The 24,380-nt window shown below is 38.7% G+C and overlaps 1 protein-coding gene across 4 annotated transcripts in view; it reads left to right on the top strand.

Moving 5' to 3' along the window:
* Positions 1–24,380, top strand: part of ptprub (protein tyrosine phosphatase receptor type Ub) — a 251,866-nt gene that overhangs the window by 131,890 nt on the left and 95,596 nt on the right. For all 4 annotated transcript variants that reach the window (XM_054781885.1, XM_054781887.1, XM_054781886.1 and 1 more), the window contains exons 3-4: positions 3,482–3,753; positions 17,195–17,276. In XM_054781885.1, coding sequence (XP_054637860.1) covers positions 3,482–3,753; positions 17,195–17,276 — 354 coding nt within the window. The remainder of the gene's footprint in view (positions 1–3,481; positions 3,754–17,194; positions 17,277–24,380) is intronic.

Genomic DNA, 24,380 nt, shown 5'->3' with positions numbered 1-24,380 from the left:
CTTCGGCACTCGCTAGTATTTTATGAGTCCCTTGTGGTCCTGCAGGATGCAGGAGAGGAGACAGGATTGTGAAAGATCTAATTAAGCAGAGCAATATGAGAGTGCAGTGATCCCCAGCCCAGGACAAGACACAAATCAGAGGTTGTTGACAGTGGGCTGCAGGGCAATTGGGATTTGCAGTAAAAGAAGTACTGAAGCCTCAAGGTAATGACCATGCCTACTTGTCTCTGGCCCCCTGTTTAACTTTCTTTATTGCTCGGGGTGATGGGTTGTGAATCTCAATCTCTTTATGTAAAACATAATGTAGACGTTTGTCTTATTTGCACCTAAATGGGTAATTAGTGCCTTCTCCACGGTGTAGTAGTGCTGGTTAAGAACTAGATGATTTGATTATCGGCTTTAGTGTTTATAGCTACAAAGGAAAGTAGATGCTATTTGACTTACTGATTTTGAAACAATTGGAGACAATGGTCAAACTGTTGCCATGATTATATCATAAGTAACACTTAAACATTCTTGCCGGACAACGGTAGCTGTGGCATTCATATTGCTATATTGTACATCTACATATCCAGAAGAACATCTGCTAAAAGCTCAACATAACCAATTTTAGGAAATGAGAAGACAAGTCAAAGCACAACACTTAAATGGGCAAATGTCAAAAACAAGCGAACCAGCATATGTCATGAATAAGTCCATAAATCAGAAGACTAGGCACGATTTGAAAGCTAACTCTTAGCTCTTTCAGTCATACAAGTATCATTCATCTACTTTCAAAATGATAACCCCTTAGTAGACAAGAGACAAGACAAGCACTTTGAGAATAATGAGAGATACAATTTAATTAAGACTTGCATGCAAGGAGACAGTTCTGATCCAACCTGATGGATGGTAAAATAAGTGTCATATTTATTCTACACAGAAGAACAGTCGACACAAACCCATTGATGTCTGATGGGAGTGCCCCACAGACGGAAGGGACAGATGCATATTTATTCAGACTTTATCAGAAAGCACAGGCGCAAGGTCGTCTCAGAGCCTGTTGACGTGGAGACACCAAGGAATTTGTTTTGTAGACACGAACCTCTCTCACCCTGAGCACTTAATCATAACATCATAGTTATTTCATCGAAACAATTCACTGTGACAGTGAGGTATATATGAGCAGAAATACATGTAAGGGTATAACTACACTGTAACTAATATTTTTAGTTAATTAATAAAATCAAATGGAATAAGGCAGGGTCCCCAACCACTGGGCCGTGAGAAATACAGGTGCAAAAAAGACACTTAAAAAAATTATATCATTAACATTATAACATTTTATGTAAATACTAGGGGTGTCGCGAGACATCCAACTCATGAGACAATGCATGGGTCCACGAGAACAAGTGCAGACGAGATTTTAAAATTAATTTCAAGAAATGTACAAGGAAAAAATATGACTGAACAACCAAACTTTATTTAACCGAGTCACAAAACAATGCAGGCGGATTGTGAAATGTTTATTGTCCCACAAATTGATGCAAAACAATATTATTGTTAACATTTTCAGACCAAATAAACCACTGTTACGATAATAGATAACAATAAGTAATAATATATTATAATAATGCAGTATTCCCTTTAATATGTCATCTTTACTCTGTAAAGTTGCGGAAGAGGCATTTGTGACATGTACACTATTTTCTCACAGGCAATTTATACTGTTTCTTGAAATGGCTTTCAATAGGGGTGTCAGCACCCCTTTATTAGTCATTAGTGTCAACATTTTTGCCTTTTCTGGTTACATTATGCTTTTTGCTGAAGCAAGAAACATGTCCTGTCTTTCAATTTTAACATGCACCCCTACTTGCTAAATTGTCAACACGGATCTCTTCCACTGTATGTGCTAGGTATAAAAATAAATAGAACTGCTCTGCAAGTCCAAACATTTACATGTTTTGATGTGTCAAATCTTAAGTAACTTTGATCAAATGTAAAATTACTACAGCTTCCGCTTGGACGTTAAGATGGCAGTAGCTGTTTAACTCCGGTGGAAAAAAAACAGCCACACGTCACTCGCTGGGAACACCTAGGTAGGTTGGGTTGCGAGGTGTGCGTAAATCAGTTCATGTGTGGTTCCAATAATGCCCCGCGCACCGCCACTTACTGCCATATTACTGTATTATCATTCACAGTACAGTAGTGATGCCATAGTTCACACTCTGATTGGCTTCTGGCTGCCCTGTTCTTGCTAAACAGCTTTTCTCCAAACATGAAACCTTGTCATGTCTCGTGACAACCCTAAATGCATATCAGTTTTGGAAATAATGTTGTTACTGTATTTGTTACTGTATTTGCGATAGGAGTGTGACGAAATATTGCTCTATCAAACTATCGCGATATTTAGTCTTATGATGAATTAAATAATTGTTTCTACTTAATAGATATGATCTACTTAGAGACATAAGATGTCGTTTTATCTGAATAAGTATAAGATTTCCAGCCCTAATTTGCGGCAGGATGTTTTAGTGTGACTCTTAAGTCATCTTGTGCTCTTTTTGAGGGTCCAACATATTATGGGATTGGTGTGTATTCTTTTCTTGGTGGTGTTTCTTGATTACTTTCTAGGGTTTATTCACTTGCTATTACATCTGTGTAGAGAATAACGGTCTTCTGGCCACCTGGCACAAACGTTGGACTGTCTGGTCTCTCAGGACGTTTTGTGACAGAGAACAGAGAGGCCTCGGAGTACAATGACGACAGGCTTGATTATACGAGTACACAGGAAGGGCTCTAGCATTGTTGTGCTAATCACGTTAACGGACACAAACTCAAGACAGGACAGATGCTAGACAAAGGGCAGAAAAGAGTTATGTTATCCTGATTTGAGGAGGCTTTAGGAAAGAAACTGCCACAGGGTTTTTCTCTTATACATTTTTTTAACACAAGTATGGCAGTTCATCCCCACAGTTCGTTTGTGTGAACTGTGGCGAGAGTCTTCCTCAGCCAATGCTGATTATATCTTTTTATTCAACAGGGCACTTTCCCTTCCCCCGTTATCAACCGCCTACATGCATGGCAGTGATTTGCCGCAGAACAACTTCCATTTTCTGTCATGTGGATTTGAACGGCTAAAAATGTTTAAAAGAAGATTTAATCCTTTGTGATATGTGCGCCTTAGTTCACAGAGTGTCTGCTTAACACAAATCTCTGTGGCAATCGCATACAAACTCCCACCGGTTATCTACAAATCACTTTGTAAAGCAGTTTGGAGAGAGTAGGCACTCATGTGGTGTGAGGTTTATGTAGATGACATCAAAAGTCATTGTCTGACAAGGTTCAGTGTATTAGGGGAGCACAAGTAATTTCTATCTATCAATTATTGAATCAAGCACAAATGACTGCAGTGTGAATACAAATTATTACGGAAATTTGAAATTAGAAATTATTAAAGCATCTTTCAATTGAACATATTTCTTCCCCTTTCTGCTTTCAGGATCTTACATGTTGGTGAACTCCTCCCAGCATGCAGTGGGCCACTGTGCACAGCTTCTGCTGCAGAGTCTGAGTGAGAATGACACACACTGCGTCCAGTTCAGCTACTTCCTGTACAGCCGCGATGGCCACAGTCCTGGGGCCTTGAATGTGTACGTGCGGGTCAACGGTGGTCCGCTGGGTAGCCCAGTATGGAACACATCTGGATCACATGGGAAGCAGTGGCATCAGGTGGAGCTTGCTGTGAGCACCTTCTGGCCTAATGAATATCAGGTACTAAATAACTATGATATTTATGTGTCATATTGTCCTCATAAAATTTGTTTTTACTTTATTTTACATGGTTTTATACTTATATAAGTTCCGCAGGTGTTGTAGTGGTTAGCATGTTTTACTCAGCTGAAGAATGATCAACTTTGCTTGTGTTGGAATTGGTCTTGCTGTCTTTCCTCTTTTTTTTTATAAAGAGTGACACAGAATTATTCAATAATTATTTAAAAAAATTGAGAGGGTGATTGAAGGAGGATGGAGCATTAATACTGAACAAAGAATACAACAGATATACCAGAGGTGGTAAACAGAGTATACATTTTTGCCAAAGTGCTATTAAGATGCTAAAGGGTTGTTTTCTTTTTGCCCGTTTGTAAAAACTTTATAGAGCATTTAATTGCAGCTTGAAAACCTTCAATTTGGGTAAAATGACACGTACAATGAACATTTGTGGCTTTTTCAAACACTCACACTTCTGACGTATCCCTCATGCTTTCACGACCTGCGTCACTCACAACAAAACCCTGCCTTTTAATGCTCCGTTATAACTGACACTGTCAGAATGCAGTTGCTATGTAAATGTGTATTATTATGGTTGTAGTGTTGTATTGAACTACATCATACTGAGACGTCTCTGTAGTTTGATCCTCTCCTGTAGCAAAATAACATTACCAGAATACTAGAAACCACTATAAGTATGACGTGTGTCAAAAAAAAAAAACTTCCTAGTCATTGTCCCGTAACTCTGTCACCCATCTATGACATCATCAGCGGTTGACTCTGTAGTCCTTTGCTAAATAACACAGTTACGCCACAAGTCTACGCTTTTCTTATTGATCACGGCCACAAAATCTCTACTTGTCCCTCACAGCTGCCTCGTAGTCATCTTTTTTAGTCTATTTTTCAGTCAAGGTAATAGTGACGTTAATTTATTCATTTGATTTGTTTTCGGCATGTAAAGCTATAAATGTAAAACTATAAATACGTGTTTTGTGTTAACATTTTAGGGTGTTCGGAACGGATGAATTGGAGTTGTAATATTTGTTATTGGAAAAATGTATTCGGTTTGAGTGTATTTTGGTTTGAGTCTTACCTTCTGGATGCATTTGACACGAATCGTTCCACTTGTATTCCACTTATTGCATTTAGTGTCTGTCACTCCAGTCAGGTGCCATGAGATGTGCAACCTGCTGAATTGTCTCTGAATGATGAACCAGTAAAGACTTATTCTTTTGGATTATGGACCTTTCCTCTGAGAAGCATCTAAGCCACTACTTGCATGACTTCAACTATTAAAGTTTTTTTTTTTTTTTTGTCTGTTCATTGCACATCTAATGCAATCATTTGGAACTGAAGTGAGCTTTGGTTTCGAACATGTCATTGGTGTAAGTCTGTGTGGAGTGTGTATGCTCTCGCCATGCTTTTGGGGGTTATATCCGCGCACTCCGGCTTTCTCCCACATCCCAAAAACATGCATGTTAGGCTAATTGGAAATTGCCCTTAAATGTGAATGTGAATGGTTGCTCCAGCTCATCTCTGACCCAAAAGAGTACATGCATAGAAAATGGATGGATGGATGGATGGATGTCCAGTGTTAATCATCAAGATCTGAAATTGAATGAGCATTGAGCTTGTTGTGCATGTGGCAGACTATTGTTCACAGAAATGTCAGTTTTGGGGTTCTATGGTTATCATCACACTTTTCATTTCTGGTACCATCCACAAAAATAACAATGCAACACAGTCAAAGAAAAAGCAAAACATACTGAAATTTGCAGATGGTGAAGTTTTTGACTTTTGCAGCACAGTCTTCTGACAATTTTAGCAAATGGCTTTTGAGGCATTCGACTTTGGGATTCAACTGTAGTTGAGCAATCGTCCAAGTGAAAATGTTGTCATCTCAGTTGTTTCGATAGAGACGTCATGAAAATGCTCCATTTACTTGCTTGGAATTCTCTACACAAGACCCTTGCTCGGTACAGGGCACATGTGGACTTCATCAGACATAGCGCAGTTTGTGCGAGGCAGCTGGAAACTGGTTTAGTCTCTTTTGTAGCAAGACAAAATATTTTTAGAGCAGACTGTACGTGCACGACTTCACAGTTCAGCACTTTGACTTCTAGTTTGTATTCCTGTGGTGATGACTGTCAGATTTCCATCTGGTTTATGTCTGCTTGAATGGGTCCATACTTTTCAGAAAAAGTCATTTATAAGACACAAATCTCATTACTCTAAATATATTGAATGTAAGAGCTGGTTTATTTATACTCGGGTGTACCTAACTGTAATTTTACCCAGTCAGGCCTGATTACATCCAACTACAATAATGTGCATCATGCTTTATAGCCTATTTACAGTATTGAATTATTGACTGGCATCAAATGTGTGTAACACATTTTCTGTTGGTCTGCAGATGGTTTTGTCAGGTGCTCTTAAAGGATATCCATCTTTTGAGTCAATTAAAATTTTCTGCAAACTCAGTGGAACTGTCAAAAAGCAATTAAGTTGAGTAGTGTACATTTTATCACGAACCATCGGTGGCTGTGACTTAATTGAATTGTTTTCAACCCTGCAAGAACCGACCTTCACTTAGTAAATAATAGTTCCATGTACAAACCAGGGCAAGACGTACAGCGACTCCTTCCAATTCCGTAGCCAGACAATGATGTAAAACGTGCCTCTGATGCAGAGGAACAAACAACACACTGTGATTTCCATTCCAAGTATGATCATTTTGAACTTAAATCTCTTGTCGTGTGAAAAAATATTTAATTCAAAAGCACACAGTGTCTCAGCCAGGGACACTTTGTCGCTCTGTCATGAAAAATGTTATTAACAGCTTATTTCAGGACTTCAGAGAATCTGCTGATGATGTTTCATGAAGAATAAATGAGAGTACCCATGTACTATTTGCCAAATGAGAACTCAAGCAATATATCAGGCCAATCAGCCACTATTGATGTGTGTTTATGTTTGCTGCTTTGCCAGTATGAAATAAAATCAGATCAATATTCATCTTTTTATTATTTTAACAGCTTATCTTGCATAGTGGCAGGGAGCTGGAGCAAGAGGCGGGCTGCAGCTTGGACAAATCATGATTCAGTCATAGGGCCATCAGATCAATAAATGAAATATTATCAATTTGTTATGTGCGTTGTTAAATATGCATGGCTGCGAGATGGTGTGCACCCTGCACAGGTCACCTGTGTTTTACAGGACTGATATTTTGTGAATGACATAACATGTACAATCAATCATAGGCTTCCAATTAACCTGGATGTTTTCAATCAGATTTTCTTTTGGTTTAGTTTATTTGAACATGAAGGTTACAATGGAACACATCTCATGAATCATTATCATTATTTCACAGTTCCACATGTCCAAAAGGAGTAGGAAGAAGCAAAGCTTATTTAATCCTACCCCCCATCCAAATCTACATCTTGTACATGTACATGTACAGTACATGTAAATGTGGAAGAGTGCAAGGTTTCTAAGACCCACCCGCTGTGTGATGTCATCTAGGAGAGTGGAAGAGCTCTGGGGTGACAATAATGGCTGTGTTGACTTATATATAGGACATTAAATCTATACTGTTTTCCAAGCTGTCCACTCACTACTCCAAGTTATACTCAAGTTAATTTCTATCGTGTTATCCCTTGAGAAGATATAATAAAACTGAATTGTGAGGGTATACTCCCCTTTGTGACACGCTGTATATTTTCCTTAGTGCTTTGGGTTGAATTCTGCAAAATTTGACTTATGTACAGTTAAGTGGTCGTTATAAAGACTCTAGACAGCAGGGGACGATAACAGTTCTGTTCAAAATCTTTGTAGACTGGAAGGTGCAGCCATGGTTACATAATAGTCATTTCGGGTTGTTCTGTGTGTATAAAAGTGTTAGCAACTCAGCTAATCATTTCCTCTTCCAGTCAGACTTATTTAGCTTGAAAAACAAGCGAATAAGGTGTCAGTGAAACAGCTCGATAGCTTATTTTCACAATAATAATGACACATCCACCACCCCTTAATTTACATTCCCATTGTTTTTACCGTGTGAGTCTTCCTTGTTTGCGAATCCCTCATTAAATCTTTTAATAGCTGTTGCTCATATGTTGAAGAATGAGTCAACTCACTTCAATATGTTTGAGAGAGAGCTAAGCATTTTATAGGAGGATGAAAGCTTAATAAATAAATTACCAGTCAACATATGACATTTATCTTCATTATAGTAGTGACATTAATTAAATTAAAGAAAATATTTAAAGAAATTAAAGAAATATACATCAGGATCATGTAAATCAATGCAGTCCATAGAATTATAAACTTTGAGGCTGCACGGTGGTCTAGTGGTGAGCATGTAGGCCACACAGTCGCAGTCTGGAGATCGGGAAGACGTGGGTTCGAATCTCCATTGGGCATTTCTGTGTGGAGTTTGCATGTTCTCCCCGTGTGTGGGTTTTCTCCGGGTACTCCGGTTTCCTCCCACATTCCAAAAGCATGCATGTTAGGTTAATTGGCGACTCTAAATTCCCATAGGTATGAATGTGAGTGTGAATGGTTGTTTGTGGACTGGCGACCAGTCCACGGTGTACCCCGCTTGTCGCCCGAAGTCGGCTGGGATAGGCTCATGGTTTGAAAAAAATAAATCCTGCATAAATGCTGCTGGGGTAGACATCTCTCTGCTGTATCGGGGTGCAGTTTTCAACTTTTTTACCAGACAGCTGCACAGTCCTCATTTATGGAAATGTTTGAATCTGTAAGGTATTTGGCTCACTGGAGAATCGATCATCTACCCTTGTACTTTACAAACTTCACTACAATCAGCCAGGGTCTGTCACTCCCAGACAGAGTGCACGGTGAGCCTGCTGCAAAATCTCGCATATCTTAAAACTGTCAGTTTTCATGTTTGTACAATGATCAGTCTGTTTCGTATTGCCCATTTTGATGTCATCAACCTCTTTTTGTGTGAAATGAATAGTTGCTTTAATTTCTTGAACTTCCTTTGAAATATCATGCAGTCTTGTATTTGTTGAGTCCAGAATTAATTTAACAAAACCTTGAAATGATTTTGCTGTTGTTGCATGAATACTAAAAACATCTCTCTTTGTTGTTGCATTAGTTCATCCACCTGTGCAAGTGTAATATATTCCTCCTCAGACTTCACCTCTGGCTTCTGCTTAGGTGCCATGTTGTTACTGAGATACTGCATGTGTAGATGTGGTCTGGCCAGTGGGTGGATAGACGGATGTGCTTCTGCTGAAGCCGAGTGACTGCTACTGGGGAGGTGTCCTGTCGCCACTAAGGCTCAACCTCCAAGTGTCTGTGAAGCACTGTTATGGTTTATCAACATGCATTAAATAGCATGCTTTACTTTGCTGAACAATGATCATCTTTGCCTGTGTTTGAAGTTGGTCTTGTTGTCTTTCCTCTTTTTTTATAAAGAGTGAGTCAGAATTATTCACTGACTAACAACTGAAATGCTAATTGGAGGAGGATGACTATTATGGGCTTATGGGAGGAGGAGGTCTGTTAAGATTGAACAAAGAGTACAGCAGATATACTATCGGTCAGGGGTTGATGACGTCTGGCCTGCGGGCCACATCTGGCGTGCCATAACTTTCTCTCTGGCCCCCAGAATGAAATGACTGAAAATGAATGAATTCAGTTTAGAGTTGCTGGCTATGAAATAATTAAAACATTTACAAAACAAATATCTCATTGGATGGTTTTCTGAACAGTACAATAACAATAAAAGCCATCTAATAATATACTTTTGTAAAATCATTGGTATTGGCACAGGCGGCACTAAATCTATTGTGGAGGGGTGGGCAGTTTATTGTGAAAATTAGGAGTGTCCCGATACAACTTTTTCACCTCCGATACAATGCCAATATTCCATCTTTGAGCATCGGCCCATACTAATATACATCCAATCTTATGTCAGCACAAATCATACATACTTAAAGTACTTCACGTTAAAGTAATTAAACTCACTTTGTCATGCTTTGCAAATGTTTTGGACTTTTTTAGTTGTTTTTTTTACCACCGTCGTGCTGTTTTTTGTGGTGCTGCGCTAGCAGAGTCTGGAATAGACTGCTTGTATCGGAGTGCTAATATCGGAGTTTAGATGCAGGCCGATATAATCCGAGACTCATTTTATTTGCTGATATCGGACCGATATTTGATATATCAGGACACCCAGAGTGAAAATCCGAGACCGCCCCGTATTAGCGCTCCAGTTGAGAATTCAGTTATTTCTGCTTCCAAAATTTGTGCTAGACAGCTCAAGAATATGTGTGCAGGTATGCACATTCTCCTGCCAAACTTTTTAATCTTTTTTGTGTATTTGCAACTAGCGGTGGATTTTTCAGGATGTTTCAGGTTTTGGGAAAAGTCCTGCTTCAAATACACTATGAGGTTGGTCGTAGTAAACTTCTCTGGTTCTGTGAGACCACGGGAAACTTGTGCACGACACGTTACGCACTCAGCTGCAACGTCTTTTTTGGACTATAACAAAAATATTGCCACACAGCTGACATCACTCCTACTCCTTGCTAAACATGCTAGCACAAGCTGTTGTCATCGTGAGGGTTCTGCATGTTGAGTAGAGATGCTGCCGCGAACTATGGAATGGACTGCTTTTATTGGCGTGCCAATACTGGAGGTTTTAGATGTAGGGTAATATAATCCGATACTGTTTTTTTGCTGATATCAGATTGAGTTTTGGCTTTCTTGAACGGATTAATTGGATTTGCAAGATTTCTTAGGGGAAACATTTATTTGGTTAGCGTCCGTTTTGGCTAGAGAGACCTTCTGGAACTGATTAATGACGCTAACCAAGGTTCCAATGTATATAACATCTTGAATGAACATAATTATTTTATTTGTGAAAAAAAAAACACAAAAATGTAATATGATTATATATTTTGAAGATATTATTGTCTGTCCATCTTCTATGTCGCTTATCCTCACTAGGGTTGCGGATAGGCTGGAGCCTGTTTGTAAAAATACCGCCTTACTCAGATAGATCTCAGATCCCTTGGTATTATTATCATGGCGTAGGAATTTTGGAATCGACAGTGAATATTGTCATTAAGTGTCACTCCAGCCAGGTGCCATCAGGTATACAACCTCCTGAATTTCACTAATGAGGAACCAATAAAGACTTATTCTAATCTTCTATTCTGTACCACTCCATTCTTGCCATGCTTCTTCATGGAACATGGGCATTTAACTGTGAGAAGCAGCTAAGCAACTGCTGGCTTCAGCGATGAAATGGTTCTTGATCTTGCACTCTTCATTGCATGTCTAATGCAATCACTTTGGAGTTGAATTGATAGACAAGCAGATTTATCCTATCATTAAACTAGCAAAGTGCTCTTGCAAAGCAGTGGTGGAAATAGGCCCCTCTTATCTTTGTCTTTCAGTAAAATGCATTTTAGGCAGTTTTCAAACCTGCAGATTTGCTACTTTATTAGATTTCAAGAGTTTTAAGATTTCCCAGATCATTACTATTGCGCAATGATAGAAAATGTCCATAGCCTTATATATGACACAGATACTGGCTACTCTCAGGGGTTATTGTGCATTTTACGTTGTAATAAAATGGCACTTATTGTGTAGTCGCTATAATTAAGACAATTAGAAATAGATTTTGTTAACTTTTGCATGATAACAAACTGTTCATAATCGCCTACCTTGTGTTGTTCTTTTTTAGTCTTTTTGGATTTGCAAAATTAATTATGCAACACTTAAAATGACGTAATCTTATTGTTATTGTTAAGGTCAACATTTTTCATCCGCTATGGGGAAAATTATGGACACATTCAATGGACACAGTGAAAATGATCCTCAGCCATCAATGAATTGACTACTAATCAATTATTAAGCCCAGTCCTACTTGTTGCAGTATTGTATATCTGATCATGTCAGAAGCTAACAAGTGTTACACACAAGTCTATGATTGAATTCAGTCAAATCTGTCAGAAATGTAAAGATCGCCTTGAGGAATTTGGCCTGAAGATGTACCAAGATAGCATGTGCCCTTTTCCCTCTTTGTGTCGCCGTTTTAACCACCAGGAGAATTTTTCCATCAAACATTGAAGATGCTATCCAGCCCTCCAAGTCTGCCAACTAGACATGCCAGCTCCAGTGTTCAACTTTTTTTTTTTACTTTATCCCTGATTCCTTCTGCTTTTACCCTCAAAGAAGTCCTTTTTGATATGCACCTAGTGATTTTACTCACCAAACTCACTGTTAAGGTATCAAACTGCTTTAAGGTTACAAACTGATTTGGTTAAAGAAGTTAAATTGAAGAGACTTCCGACTGTGATAACATGGCCATGATGCATGTGCATGGCCATGTTATTTTTATGGATGCTGCGTGCATACCTGTCAATATTTGCATTTGAAAATTAGAGATTTTTTGGGGGGGGAAATTAGGGAAAATGAGCAAGGGCGAATAGGTTCGATTCAGAGAACACAAAGTAATCAGATGGGCTCATTCATAGCGCTTAATTGGCTCCAGACCCGACCCTGGATTCTGTGTTAATAAATGGAATATTTTTGTAGTTACACCATAGAAAACATGTTTATAACTTTCTAAATATGGTTTGTAACATTATTAGAGCCCTGTAGATGTGAAATAGCACACCTATAGTCACCGTTACACTCATATTATTCATTGTTTACACTACATTGCACAACTTTTATAGTGGAGGGACTTGAGACGGCCACGAGCTAGCAAGCTAGTAAGCTAACCAGTTAGCCTCAATTTTTTTTTTCTTCTCAACTTAACAAGCCAAAAACTTACCACTTCCACATGGAATGGGAGGAGAACTTTTTTCACTCTATCATGTCTGACATGCCATGGCTGACTTCATGACGTCATGCAATGTTAAGCTAATGTAATGTGAGGTAATGTCTCAATGTTTTGTGTGATAACTGATGCCTAGTGACCGGCATACTACATATCACTTGTATTTCAATATGTTTTGACAAATCATAGACCATAATTTACCACAAAACAGCCATCATTTATTAATGAATTAATTTCTGAAAAAACTCAATATATCGAGGTAGCGATAATCGAACAGCTATTTTGCGAGAGACAACTGTATAGAGTCATGGAAAAAATGATTAGACCACCCTTGTTTCTTCAGTTTCTTGTTCATTTTAATGCCTGATACAACTAAAGGTACCTTTGTTTGGACAAATATAACAATGACAACAAAAATAGCTCATAAGTTACATTTTTTTGGCAGTACAATGCTATGGCTATTCAATTAACAACTTAAGTGATTTTGGTTATTATCAAGAACACTGTGTAAGTTGCTAGATATCAGCTATTATATTTGCCTGTATATATCTGACTGTGAGCTCTGCCATGTGTGGCATTCAGGCACACTCGTAATTGTGAGTGTTAGGCGTTAATTATTTTTCATTTTCATTTACGTACCCCCTACGACACCCCTGTAGTCACCTTTACACTCATATTACTCAATATAGTAAACATGAACAGAAAATCAGACGTTTTAAGACATAACACGCGTGTGTTGCTGTAAATGTGTTCCGGTGGTGCAGACAGGAAGTGACATCGGGAGTTCAGAGAGGAGTTTATCTTGGCGTGGCTTACAGCCACGACAGTATCCCGTGTTTTTATGAGGGATTATTGTGCTTGCTGTGAGTTAATTCAAACCTGCAATTAAAGCCAGTTGTTCCGATAATCAAGTCTGACGTTTGTGTGTCTCACCGAACATCACCGTAACATTACTTATACCTAGTGACTGGTGTAGGATACCACATATCATCACAGCATCTTTGAATGCGTCTTCCGAATGCCTTCCATTTGTATTAGTCCATTTTTATGCTTCAAAATGCTTAATTTAGGCAAAAAAACATGTAACAATTGCTTAAATATCCATATTATTTTAGTAATAATAGGCCACAAAACAGCATGATTTATTATTTAATATATTTTGGAAAACTGTAATAGAGTAAAGCCGCAAAATTTGAAGTGTGACGATTGTATTCCTTGATTAGTTTGACCTCCGATATTGCGATAACGTTTTCCAACACACCGTTCTCTCTAGTTCTGGACATTCCTGTTAAAAATGTTGCTGTCAAAGATTTGTAAATGATTAACCACATGTCAGCTTTGTCTGAAAATAATCCTGAGCCTGTGGCAATGAAGACATTCTGGGGAATACAAACTGAGTTTCCTTACTCTTAGATTTCATTGTGCTCCACTCACTCTTCTTACCTTTGGCATTTTCTGCCTGAACTGATTTACTTTTGGCACATGACCTTTCTTTCTTCGACAATATTTAGGGAGTAATATACTATAACTCTGGCAAGTGTAATGTTGGGTGAAAGACTGTAGGTCTGAGGCTTTCTAAAAACTTGTGTGAAAAGTGGAAAAAAAAAGAATCTTGTTTATTAGGTTGGTTTGTATACTGTATATCGCAACATCTCCTAAAAGCTAATAGTGTTCCCAAAATGTTGTTTTTAGACCAGACATCCATTAAGGATGCCATGTTTTTTTTTGTTTGTTTTTTTTATTGGTAGATAAGCCCCTGCATTTCTCTTTGTAGAAAGTCAAATAACAAGCCATTAGACTAAAACTCAAACATATGGAACATTTCTCTAGCAAAGTGGCTTTCAATAACAATTTGGAGGTTGCTCATTGAAACAAATGCACAGAATGTTTCCTGCTTAATAACCCACTATCCTAATGGTTAAGAAGATGCAGAATTACTCAACAATCAATCTCATATTGAGTGCTTTACAACAGTGAGTAATACAAGCTTCAATCAGACATTCTAATTCTTTTTCTCTCGCTTGTACAACACTTAGCCTAATTAGGGTTTTCTGACTAATGTTGATGTCAGCCTAATGGCATGGTGCAGTGATTTTAACACTTTATGTCTATGTGTTGAAGCACGTTGTGTTTCATTTACAGCTGTGAATATATTGTCAGAAAGGCGCATCAATGTAAAAATCTTGGAGTGTTTTACCTGTATGCGCCATGTTTAATTTCAATTGCTGAAACTAAACCACATTTGTTTTGCCCCTACTGCTTTTTGCATCTGCATGCACACAGAAAAAATAGCGTGTTGTTCATAATTAAACTGAACAAAAAACTCTTGTTTGTATTTATTAAATGGTTTTATTAAATATAAAACATCATAGATATATAGATCCCAGGAAGAAAAGCAGTTGGACAGACATAACTGTACTGTAGGGGTGGCACTTCACAAGATTAAATAAAATCTGAAGAGTTCTATGGTTCAGAAAAATAAAAGTCTCCCGTTAATAAATAAATAAATCCCACGATAAATGAAAATAAACATGATCATTTTGCCGGTCTTCATATATTGCAATGTCGTGTCTGTTTTTTATGTTTCTCGCCACCAGGCAGGAAGAGGGTTCACTTTGGTTCAGCACCTACACGCTTCATTTGGGGGGAGGCGGGGCTGCTAGCATACACACACACGCTCACATCCGTACACACACACACACACACGGAGTGCAGTCTCATGAGGAGCAATACAAGGAAACGTAGTAGAAATTAGGAAACAGAATGAGCAAGGTGAGCCCATCAACACGAAAGGACTGACAGACTTACGCCAGACATATGCACCCGACCCGGTTTTCCCATCTGGGAAAAAACTACTCATCGAGATGGATAGCCTTCGTCCCTGCAGTCAACACTCACTGAGACGTGTGATCAGCAAAGTAAACAGCGCAAAAAGGTGTGCACTCACAGAAGGTGTTATTTGGTACATCGCTAAATAAATACTGTTCTTTAATACAGTTGAAAAGCCTGTATTTCAAGAAATGTTTTGACGGAAAATACAATTTTACAATTTTAACCGGTCTCACGACGATCTAAACCCAGCTCAGGTTTCCTATTAGCGGGTGAACGATCCAACGCTTGGTGAATTCTGCTTCACAATGATAGGAACAGCCGGCATCGAAGGATCACAAAGCGATGTCACTGTGAACACTTGGCTGCCAGAAGGCAGTTATCCCTTTTCTGACACTTGCCTGCATGAAACGTCAGAAGGATTGTGAAGGATCGCTTTCATGCAGATTTTGGGCATATAATTTTTTTTACAATATTGCACCTAACAAAATAGTCCTTTTGTGCTGTACTGTGTCATTCCACAAAATCGAGTGCCAAAACAAAACACCCTACGCGTTTCTGACTCACTGTCCCTGCATTTTTTATTGAGTGCGACTGCTGAATAACCTGCCATGGGGCCAAAGAAAGTTGTGAGTGCCAGCAATTTGATAAAGTACACTATTGAATTTGATCTTGCCAGGTTATATGGACAGTCCCCATCAACAATGCGTTCTATCTATTGGTCATTTATAATAATTTTTTCAGTTTTCTGCATGGAAAACTATAATTATTGTCAATAAAATGTATTTTTATGATATTTTTGGGTGTCTGTAATGGATTAATTAGATTTACATTGTTTCCTATGGGAAACATTGCTCTGGTTTTTGTATATTTCAGTTTTCGTCTGAACTTTTGGAACGAATTAATAAAGCAAACTGAGGTACCACTGTAGTAACATATTTTCCTAGATTTCATTTTGTTTCAATCAAAGCTTGTCTCTTCAAAAACAAATGAGTTGTTTGGTGTCGTTATTGCCACTGTGTGTTGCTGTCACAATAATTGTACGCTTTGTCTGAGTTTAGCTGTATACCCCAGAAGAACAGGCTCTTGTTTATGACACATTTTAGCAGATGCCATTTGCCCAACACATATCAAGTTATATGGCGGACAGTTTGGCTGGGTCTATGAGGCCTCTGTAAAAGTTAGAACCCAGTGGTACCAACAGAATTTTAATCGTTCAGTCCAAGGATTACGAGACCCCATAACTCAAAGCCGGCCTTCGGTCAAATGTATGGATACAGCACTGTCCTTGGAGCTGGGAAAACAACGACAACCCTTGTGTCTCATAACTCTCACTATTATTGAGGGCGCTGATTTGATATTGATTGGGTTTCTTCTACCTTATTGTCCTTTAGGATGGTACAGATGTTTGTCCTGTTATGAGTCTCATGGTCCTATGCAAGCTGTACTATGTGTTCTCATGGCTTCACAGCAGCCTTTGCTCAGGATGTAAAATGACTCAATGTGTGCCTGCTGATAAAGCTATTATTTCCCTTGGCCCTGCGGACTCAGACAAGATTTATCAATTTCTTGGTTTCTGGTGTCTTTGTCTTATTTTTTTTATCTGCTGTTGCTGCTGCTTTTTTGGGTCAACAGATGTGCAACTATGTTTTAATGGGCTTGCTTGTAATGAAAGCATCCGTCACCAAAAGGGAAGGGAAGAGGAGCAATTTGCACAGCTCTCATGTGTACATTGTAAAACATGCATTGGGTATGATTAAAATCTGCTCCTCATGTGTTCATGTTTCACTCTTGCAGATACTGATTGAAGCAACCATTTCCAGGGAGAGGCAAGGGTACATTGCCATCGATGACATCATGGTGCTCAACTATCCCTGCTGTAAGTGACACTTCTGACAATGAATTGCAAATACAGAAGGTTGCTGAGGAGGAAAAGAAAAGATTTTAACGGTTGGAGGGGATAAAATATACTTCAAAGCAGCATAAAACATAAATAGGATGAAGAGAAGTCATGGTTGATCATCCCGCTTATCCCGAGGGATCCTGCAACAACATGGGTGCTATTAAAACATTGCGAAGTTAAAGCTTAGTTTCACAGTTCAATGTATCTTTCAATCGGTCAAAGCGCTGCACTTCATGATTTCTTCTTTCTTGTTGTTAGTGTATTGGAGCCTATTGTTGTACATCTCTTTTCAAAGCCTCTGAAAGTTTTTTTTTTTAACTCATGTCGCCTTGAACTGGATGTCCTTTTGTCTCCATGGTAGACAAACAGAGGCACCAGTGCAGTGTTGTTCGCCCATGGGAAGTTCATGTACAATGTATTCACTGAGACCCTAAGCCCTGGACACAGTTTCTCAGGGTCATTGTGTCATCCTGTACTGCTGAATGTGAGGGTTCTTGTCAGCTCATGCACATTAATCAACTGTGCTTGGCAATGCTTAAGGTATAATACATTCAAATACTAGTCTGCAGGATATGAAGACTCAGTGTTATCACACATTGTTATTCACAGTAAAGATGGACCAACATTGGGTTCCACTTCTGATTAAATACAAAAAACAGCTTGATTTATACCACAAATGCATGCGACTACTGCAGTCTCTCACTTTGCTATTCCTTGTGACCACAGATGGTCTTTTGAAGGCTCCCACTGTGGCAATTAAACAGTTAAAACTCTCACCAAGACCTGCGTGTGCCTCACGACGTGGCGAGCGGCCAGTTAGCAGGATTTGGCAGCACACAGTGTAAGGGGAGACGCAAGATGGAATCAAAGAGAAGTGTCACTTTGTGGGGAAAAATAGCTCATCAACTTCAACTTGTAACTTCTGGGCAAAACATAGTTGATAATTCAGCTGTTTTTCTTCCTTTTAATTCAACCCCAGAATATGTTTTAAGACCCTCTTTAACCATGTGCTGCCACTGGTTGCAAAGCGGTTCACTTTCATGCAGCTGGCATGGGATCAATTCCCACAAAATGCACTCTTTACATTAATTGTATTTTCGTGTAGATTTTCAGTCATCCGTTTATCTATAAAAAGTGGAATAAGGGGACTTTTTCTTGGTTGTTGAAGTCGTTTCACCTTTACTCTGAAAGACTTCTTTGGTTGCAAATTTCAATATCCTCTACAGGCATAAATATAACAAATACAGAGACTCTGCAGCACAAATTACAGGTAAAATAAAGATCCAGCTTTTCATCGGGGTTACGCTCCACCACTGACTGGCAAAAAAACACAAGTAATTGATAGATAAAATTGTCTATTTTTGACACACAGCAAAAAAACAAACAAACTGCTAGCTTGACGTGACTTTCTCCCCCGATTTCAGATCAACATTTGCAATAAAATGGACCTATGTAATTATTAGATTCAATTCAACTTCACAACCCTCCCCTTCTCTCTTCAATTGCCATTGTGCCCTTGTGAGACAATCCAGGTTTAAGCCCTAAATATGCTTCACAAACTTATTAAACCCGTTTGAGGTATAACATGCATCAGTAATAACCACTAATAACACCACTGAATGAAATTGTTATGTTGGACAGGGGTCTCAAACTCAACTCAACTGAGGGCTGCCGGAGGTAGAATCCGGATGAGGTTGAGCCACATCAAGTACAGTCCAGAATCATGTTTTAGTGACTAACTCGTCAACAAACAGGTGGACTAGGACTAAACTTTGATGTCAAACAAGGGGCCACAAAATATGGTCCAGCCCGTGGGGCCATGCGTTTGAGACCCTTGATGTAAGATGATCGATGACTGTCGAAGCTACTGCTTCCATCGCCAAAGAAATGTTTGCATTTCAGCACACAACTATGGTGCGTTCAAGGACCTCTATGCAAAGTGCAAAATCTCCACGCTTGATGAAAAAACATAATCTGGAAAGCTTAAAGATATAAGTATGTAAAAATTGTGTAAAAACATGTGGTACATGTATAATGATTTTACCTGTATTATCACGTATTTATAAAGTATTACAGACTTAAGGTGAATGAATCAGTTCATGTTGTTGTTAGATAGGTTATGGGAATTGTGAACAATAAGCTGATGACACCAGATATCCGGTTTGACAAGTGAGAGATACGGCTGCATCTGTATCAGCCTCCTCCTCCTGGTAAATACTAAGAATCAGCCATAAATCCTTAGATTAATCGATAGTAAAGACATGTACCCAGTATCACGAGACAAGCAGTCGGTTGACAGTGCACCTCTTAAACAACGCAAGAGCGTGGGCTGCCAGCGAAACAACTGTCAATCATGCGTCGTAGCTTACCATGACTGAAGACGAGAATGGATGGAAATAGTAGCAGTGTGCTAGCTCTAGCTCGTCACTGCAAACGATTGTCAACAAATCAGAAAGACAAAAAACTAAAGTTTAGAACATCTTTGGATTTTACGAGAAAGACGGAAAAGACGGCAAAAGCCACACCATTTGTAAGCTATGCAGAGCAGCCCCGAAGTACACTGGCAGCACAACAAATCTTTACCAGCGAGACCAGCAGACCAACAGAGTATGGTACCCTTTTTTTACGGCTGGTGCTTATTTTTTTGCTTTTAAATTTTGCACTTTGGACCTACCTGGAGTGTTCAACACACCATATGCTCAGGCTGAAATGTTGTATGGTTACTTTTATTATGACATTTTGAGTATGGGATTGTTTACTTTTTCAACCTAACACATAATTTTCATTGCACACATGTGGCAAATAGTGCTATTTACTTCTTTTCTTGGACACGTTTCTGCCACTTTTGGAGAAATGCATCCTTAGTTGAGGGGCTTTGCACTACAGTATTTATGTATTTCTTATTACGAATTGGACTGAAGGCTAAGACATCTGTTTTTGTTTGTTTCTATTTTAAAATGTATGTTTATTGTTTCTATTTTATATTAGGGATGCTCCAATCAGAGTTTTATACTGCCGAATCCAATACCGATCATCCATGAGTGAGATCAGCCGATACTGATATCGATCACATGGGTTAGCTGTAGATTTTTCAATGTATTTATGATGAGTGGTATTGGCCAGGGCCGCCTTTGGACTATTCCAAGGGCCCCTGGCAAATAGGTAATTATTAAAAAATAAACTTTTACGCAGATTGTCTTTTTTTTCCATTTATTTGTGTGAAACGATTTTTGTAGTATTTAATTTGATGCATGTTTTGGAGTAATTTGAATGCATGGGAAATAAATTGTTCAATAATTGAACAGAATAAAATCATACAAACAAATAGCTTTATTAAATAGAAATCCGTCCTGCTTAACTTAATACAGAATAAATTGAGTGTCCAGGTTGCAGGGGTCTCCAACTTTCATCACGATTAGAGCTGTCAACTATTTGTGTTTTATTTATGACTGGCAACATTTAAATTGTACACTGCCTTTTTTACCAAGCAGAACTCCCCTCTAACAGTGTCGTCTTTATGCTATATTGTGGTCATTTGTCATTATATAAAGGCAGAAAGTCTGAATTCAACAGTTATAATAAAAAAAAAAATATTGAGAGTTGAAGCAAATATTCTTTGACCCTTTGGGGAGCTACTCAGAATCAGCTGGCGAGACAGGAAACACCTGTGGAAGTACCACCATCATAAGGTTGGACACACTATGTGTTTATGTTCATTTAAACAACCACACATAAATAGTGTTTTGAGGACAAGATATTAGCATAATGACAAAAACAGAACAAAATTGTTCAGTTACTCTTGAAAAAGTTCCTATGTACCCTATGATACCCTATGGCTACCCCATGATATCCACTTGTAGCTTTTCCGTGGGACGGACACGAGCTCCGAACTAACCACAGTGCTTGTTTGTTTTACAAACAAAATATCACTGTGGTAAAATGTCACATTTGGAGTCCGAAGACCAAAAGCTAGGCAGATAAGCCAGCGAGGTAGCTAGCGAGGTAGCTAGCTGGTGCCAGTGACAACTACGCAAAACAAAGATGCAAGAAAAGTCGAGTGTTGGCAACCCTATGTGCCACAACACACATCTTGGGTTTGCCGTCGTGCGGCAATCGTTTTTTGTGACCGGATTTGAAAGGAATTTATTGGCATATGCCCATCATGTTTTTCTTATGGAAATTGCCTGATTGATCTGTGGCCAATTCATCGGAGCGTCAAACAGATTTTAATTTGGCATGTTTTTTTTTTGGTCCGTGTTTAAAAATAAATACATTTGACATGTGATTCTGTTGTTTGTGTTTTGACTTTATTTTTGCCAGTGCCTATACTGTAAGAATGCCACTTTTATCAAATTGGCTTCTTTATTTTTTAATATAAGATTAATGTCGATGTCAAGGAATGTTAACTGTGGAATCAAATCATATCAAATCATTTTTTTTTTTAAATAAATAGTTTTTAAATTGTATTGCAACCCTTGTATCTAGATGCATAATCGAATCATCTCTCACAAAGTGATAAAGAACCCAATAGGTTATACATGCTAACATTTCAAGCTAAACCTAGCCAAATTGCTATAAAGAGCTGACAACAAATCTAACTAGTTACTGTTACTTCAGTGTACTCAAAGCAGGAAGAGGCGGGATATCATGCTAGCAGTCAATTTTAATGTTAGAATTTGCTGCATACAGTTCCTTTAAGAATTAGCAGTATAGAAGCTGCCTGTATGGATGAGCTCATTGAAGTCAATCACCGGGTTGGGTGACTGGGGCATTTCCCACAAATTCAGCCCCAGGCAGCTGTGTGATGGACAGCTTTGTAACTCCTGATTCCATTCCGTTATGTCATCATTTGCAGCTGTTTGAATCTAAGTCATATCAAGATCCTTCTTCAGTGTAGTCCTGAGGGCATGAACCAAAAGGTATAGCATCATGGATTTCACTACTTGGTTGACTAATCCTTGCTTAAATGGAAACTGTACAGATCTAAACAGACAGGAAGAAAGCTAACTTTGGTACTGGAGCATTTAGAGCTCAAAATGACAAATTCGTGTGATAAATATTGCAACACATAGACTGGTGGAATATGATTACAGCCTGTTTTGTAATATGTGACCTTATGTGCATTTAAATTCAAAGATGTTTAGCTTTGATCCTTAGATTTGCTGTCTTTCTGCTCAGCATTTTTAGTTCACAACGGTTTAGTCATTTACAGTAATAGCGGAATAATTTGTTTTTAGTGAGTCTGGGTGTCTGCCAATATTTACATCTATTATTTTTTACATATTACTAGTGCTATCCTCAACTAAGGATTTTCATAGTCAAATCTGATTAGATTAGATTGTGTCCCTAGTTGACAAAGAGTCAAATATTGTTTTTGAATTTTAAGAACACTACAAATACAAATACAAATATCTCATTTGCGACTTTGTCCTCAAAGAAAATGGCTAAAACACTCAGATAAGCAAATAAACATGGGAAGTGTGCGACAACAGTAGGTTTATTTATTTAGTGACACAGAAAGCGCCTTTGGTCTTTCCGGTCCCAAGTTTGTGGCGGTTGGCTAGCTCAACAGCATTGTCCGGTATGCCGCTCTATAAGTCATGTTTAGATGAAAATTATGACGTTGCAGTCCAAAAGTCTCTTACTGCAGGTAATGTGGAGTTGTAACTCGTCCATTTTATTCACTAAAGACAGCACATTGGCGAGGAAAATACTCATTAAGGAGAGTCTGTGCGGTGTTCGTATTCCTCCGCACCTTCATCGCCATTGTTGACATTCTCAACGCCGCTTGGGAGCACTTCCGCCTGACTGGGTGGTGTGTGGAGACTCCAGGACTCTGGAAATCTCAGGGATGAGTCGATGGGGCTGCAAAATCCAATATCCAACGTGTAAGATGTTAAACTAGAACTGATATGAGCAAAATAACAACCACAATACTGTAAATCTGGAAGAGACGCTGCGCTTTGCTGTGCGTACACACCGCATCTTGCATAAGTATTGGTCTTCTGTTCAACACACACGTCATTTTCAATTCTTCATTAACAAATTAGGCTTACTTTGTATCAAAGCAGGCTCTTTATAACAAAAACAAAGACATTCTATGTTAAAAAAAAAAAAAGCATGCTCAGCAGCAGCCGTGCGCACCCCCATGCAGTCAGAATGGTACAATCTTGATGACATGACATTCATAGTATTCGACTGCGAGATTGATAGTCAATCAGACTCCTCCGTATCAAATCGTTGAATATTCTAAGATACCCCTCCATATTACTGTGATTGCTTTGTTTTTGTATGGGGCTAACCTGCTCCAGATTGCGCAAAATAGAGACCTTTCCATCACTATCTGTGGTACACAAACAAGATCAACAAATTGCCCTCTCCTTGCTCTCCTAGATAGTGACATAGTGACGAGTGAGAAGCAAACATTTGCTTCTCCCTAATGCTTCAGCTCCACTCTTGCTGTGCCATCTTTTCCTGTCAGTCATCTGGAGTGACAAGTCGACACGTCCTACCCTGTTTCTCAGACGTGGCAGGCCGAGCGGCCAGTGTATACACAGTGATTTGGCTCTGCAGGGTTCTCTACTCCCTGATCTATTGTTAATCACAGAGTTGGGTGCGAGTGTTACTCCCACACTGATTCATTGGCAGCTCCACTCAGCATCTTGGGATGTTATTAGTCAAAATGTGAAGGGTTGATGCTTACTCAGTGGCTTTTCTTTCACACCTTCACTCCCACGTTGTGCTCATGAATAGATCAACGTATGAATAGATCACCGTCCATAAAATTTATGACACATACACTCTTGACGTTTTATTATATTTGTATGTTAAGTATGTTTCATTCCAGTTTTTGTGCATCTACCATAAGTCACTAGAAACTACTAGTGTAATATTATCAAATTCTACTGGATACCGACTGTTTTAAATCAATAGAAAAATGTGCACTCATGGAACAACAACCTCCTTAATATAACACATTCTAATTTATCTTATTTATCAGGATGGAAAATAGTACCAAAGGTTAATGGGTTTTCACAAATGAACAAACATTTAAAAAAACAACCATTATGTGTCACGAAC

The sequence above is a fragment of the Dunckerocampus dactyliophorus genome, chromosome 7 (genome assembly GCF_027744805.1).
Source record: "Dunckerocampus dactyliophorus isolate RoL2022-P2 chromosome 7, RoL_Ddac_1.1, whole genome shotgun sequence".
NCBI lineage: Eukaryota > Metazoa > Chordata > Actinopteri > Syngnathiformes > Syngnathidae > Dunckerocampus > Dunckerocampus dactyliophorus.
Note: the sequence above shows the minus strand (reverse complement) of the source record. Positions and strands in the feature narration are given on the sequence as shown.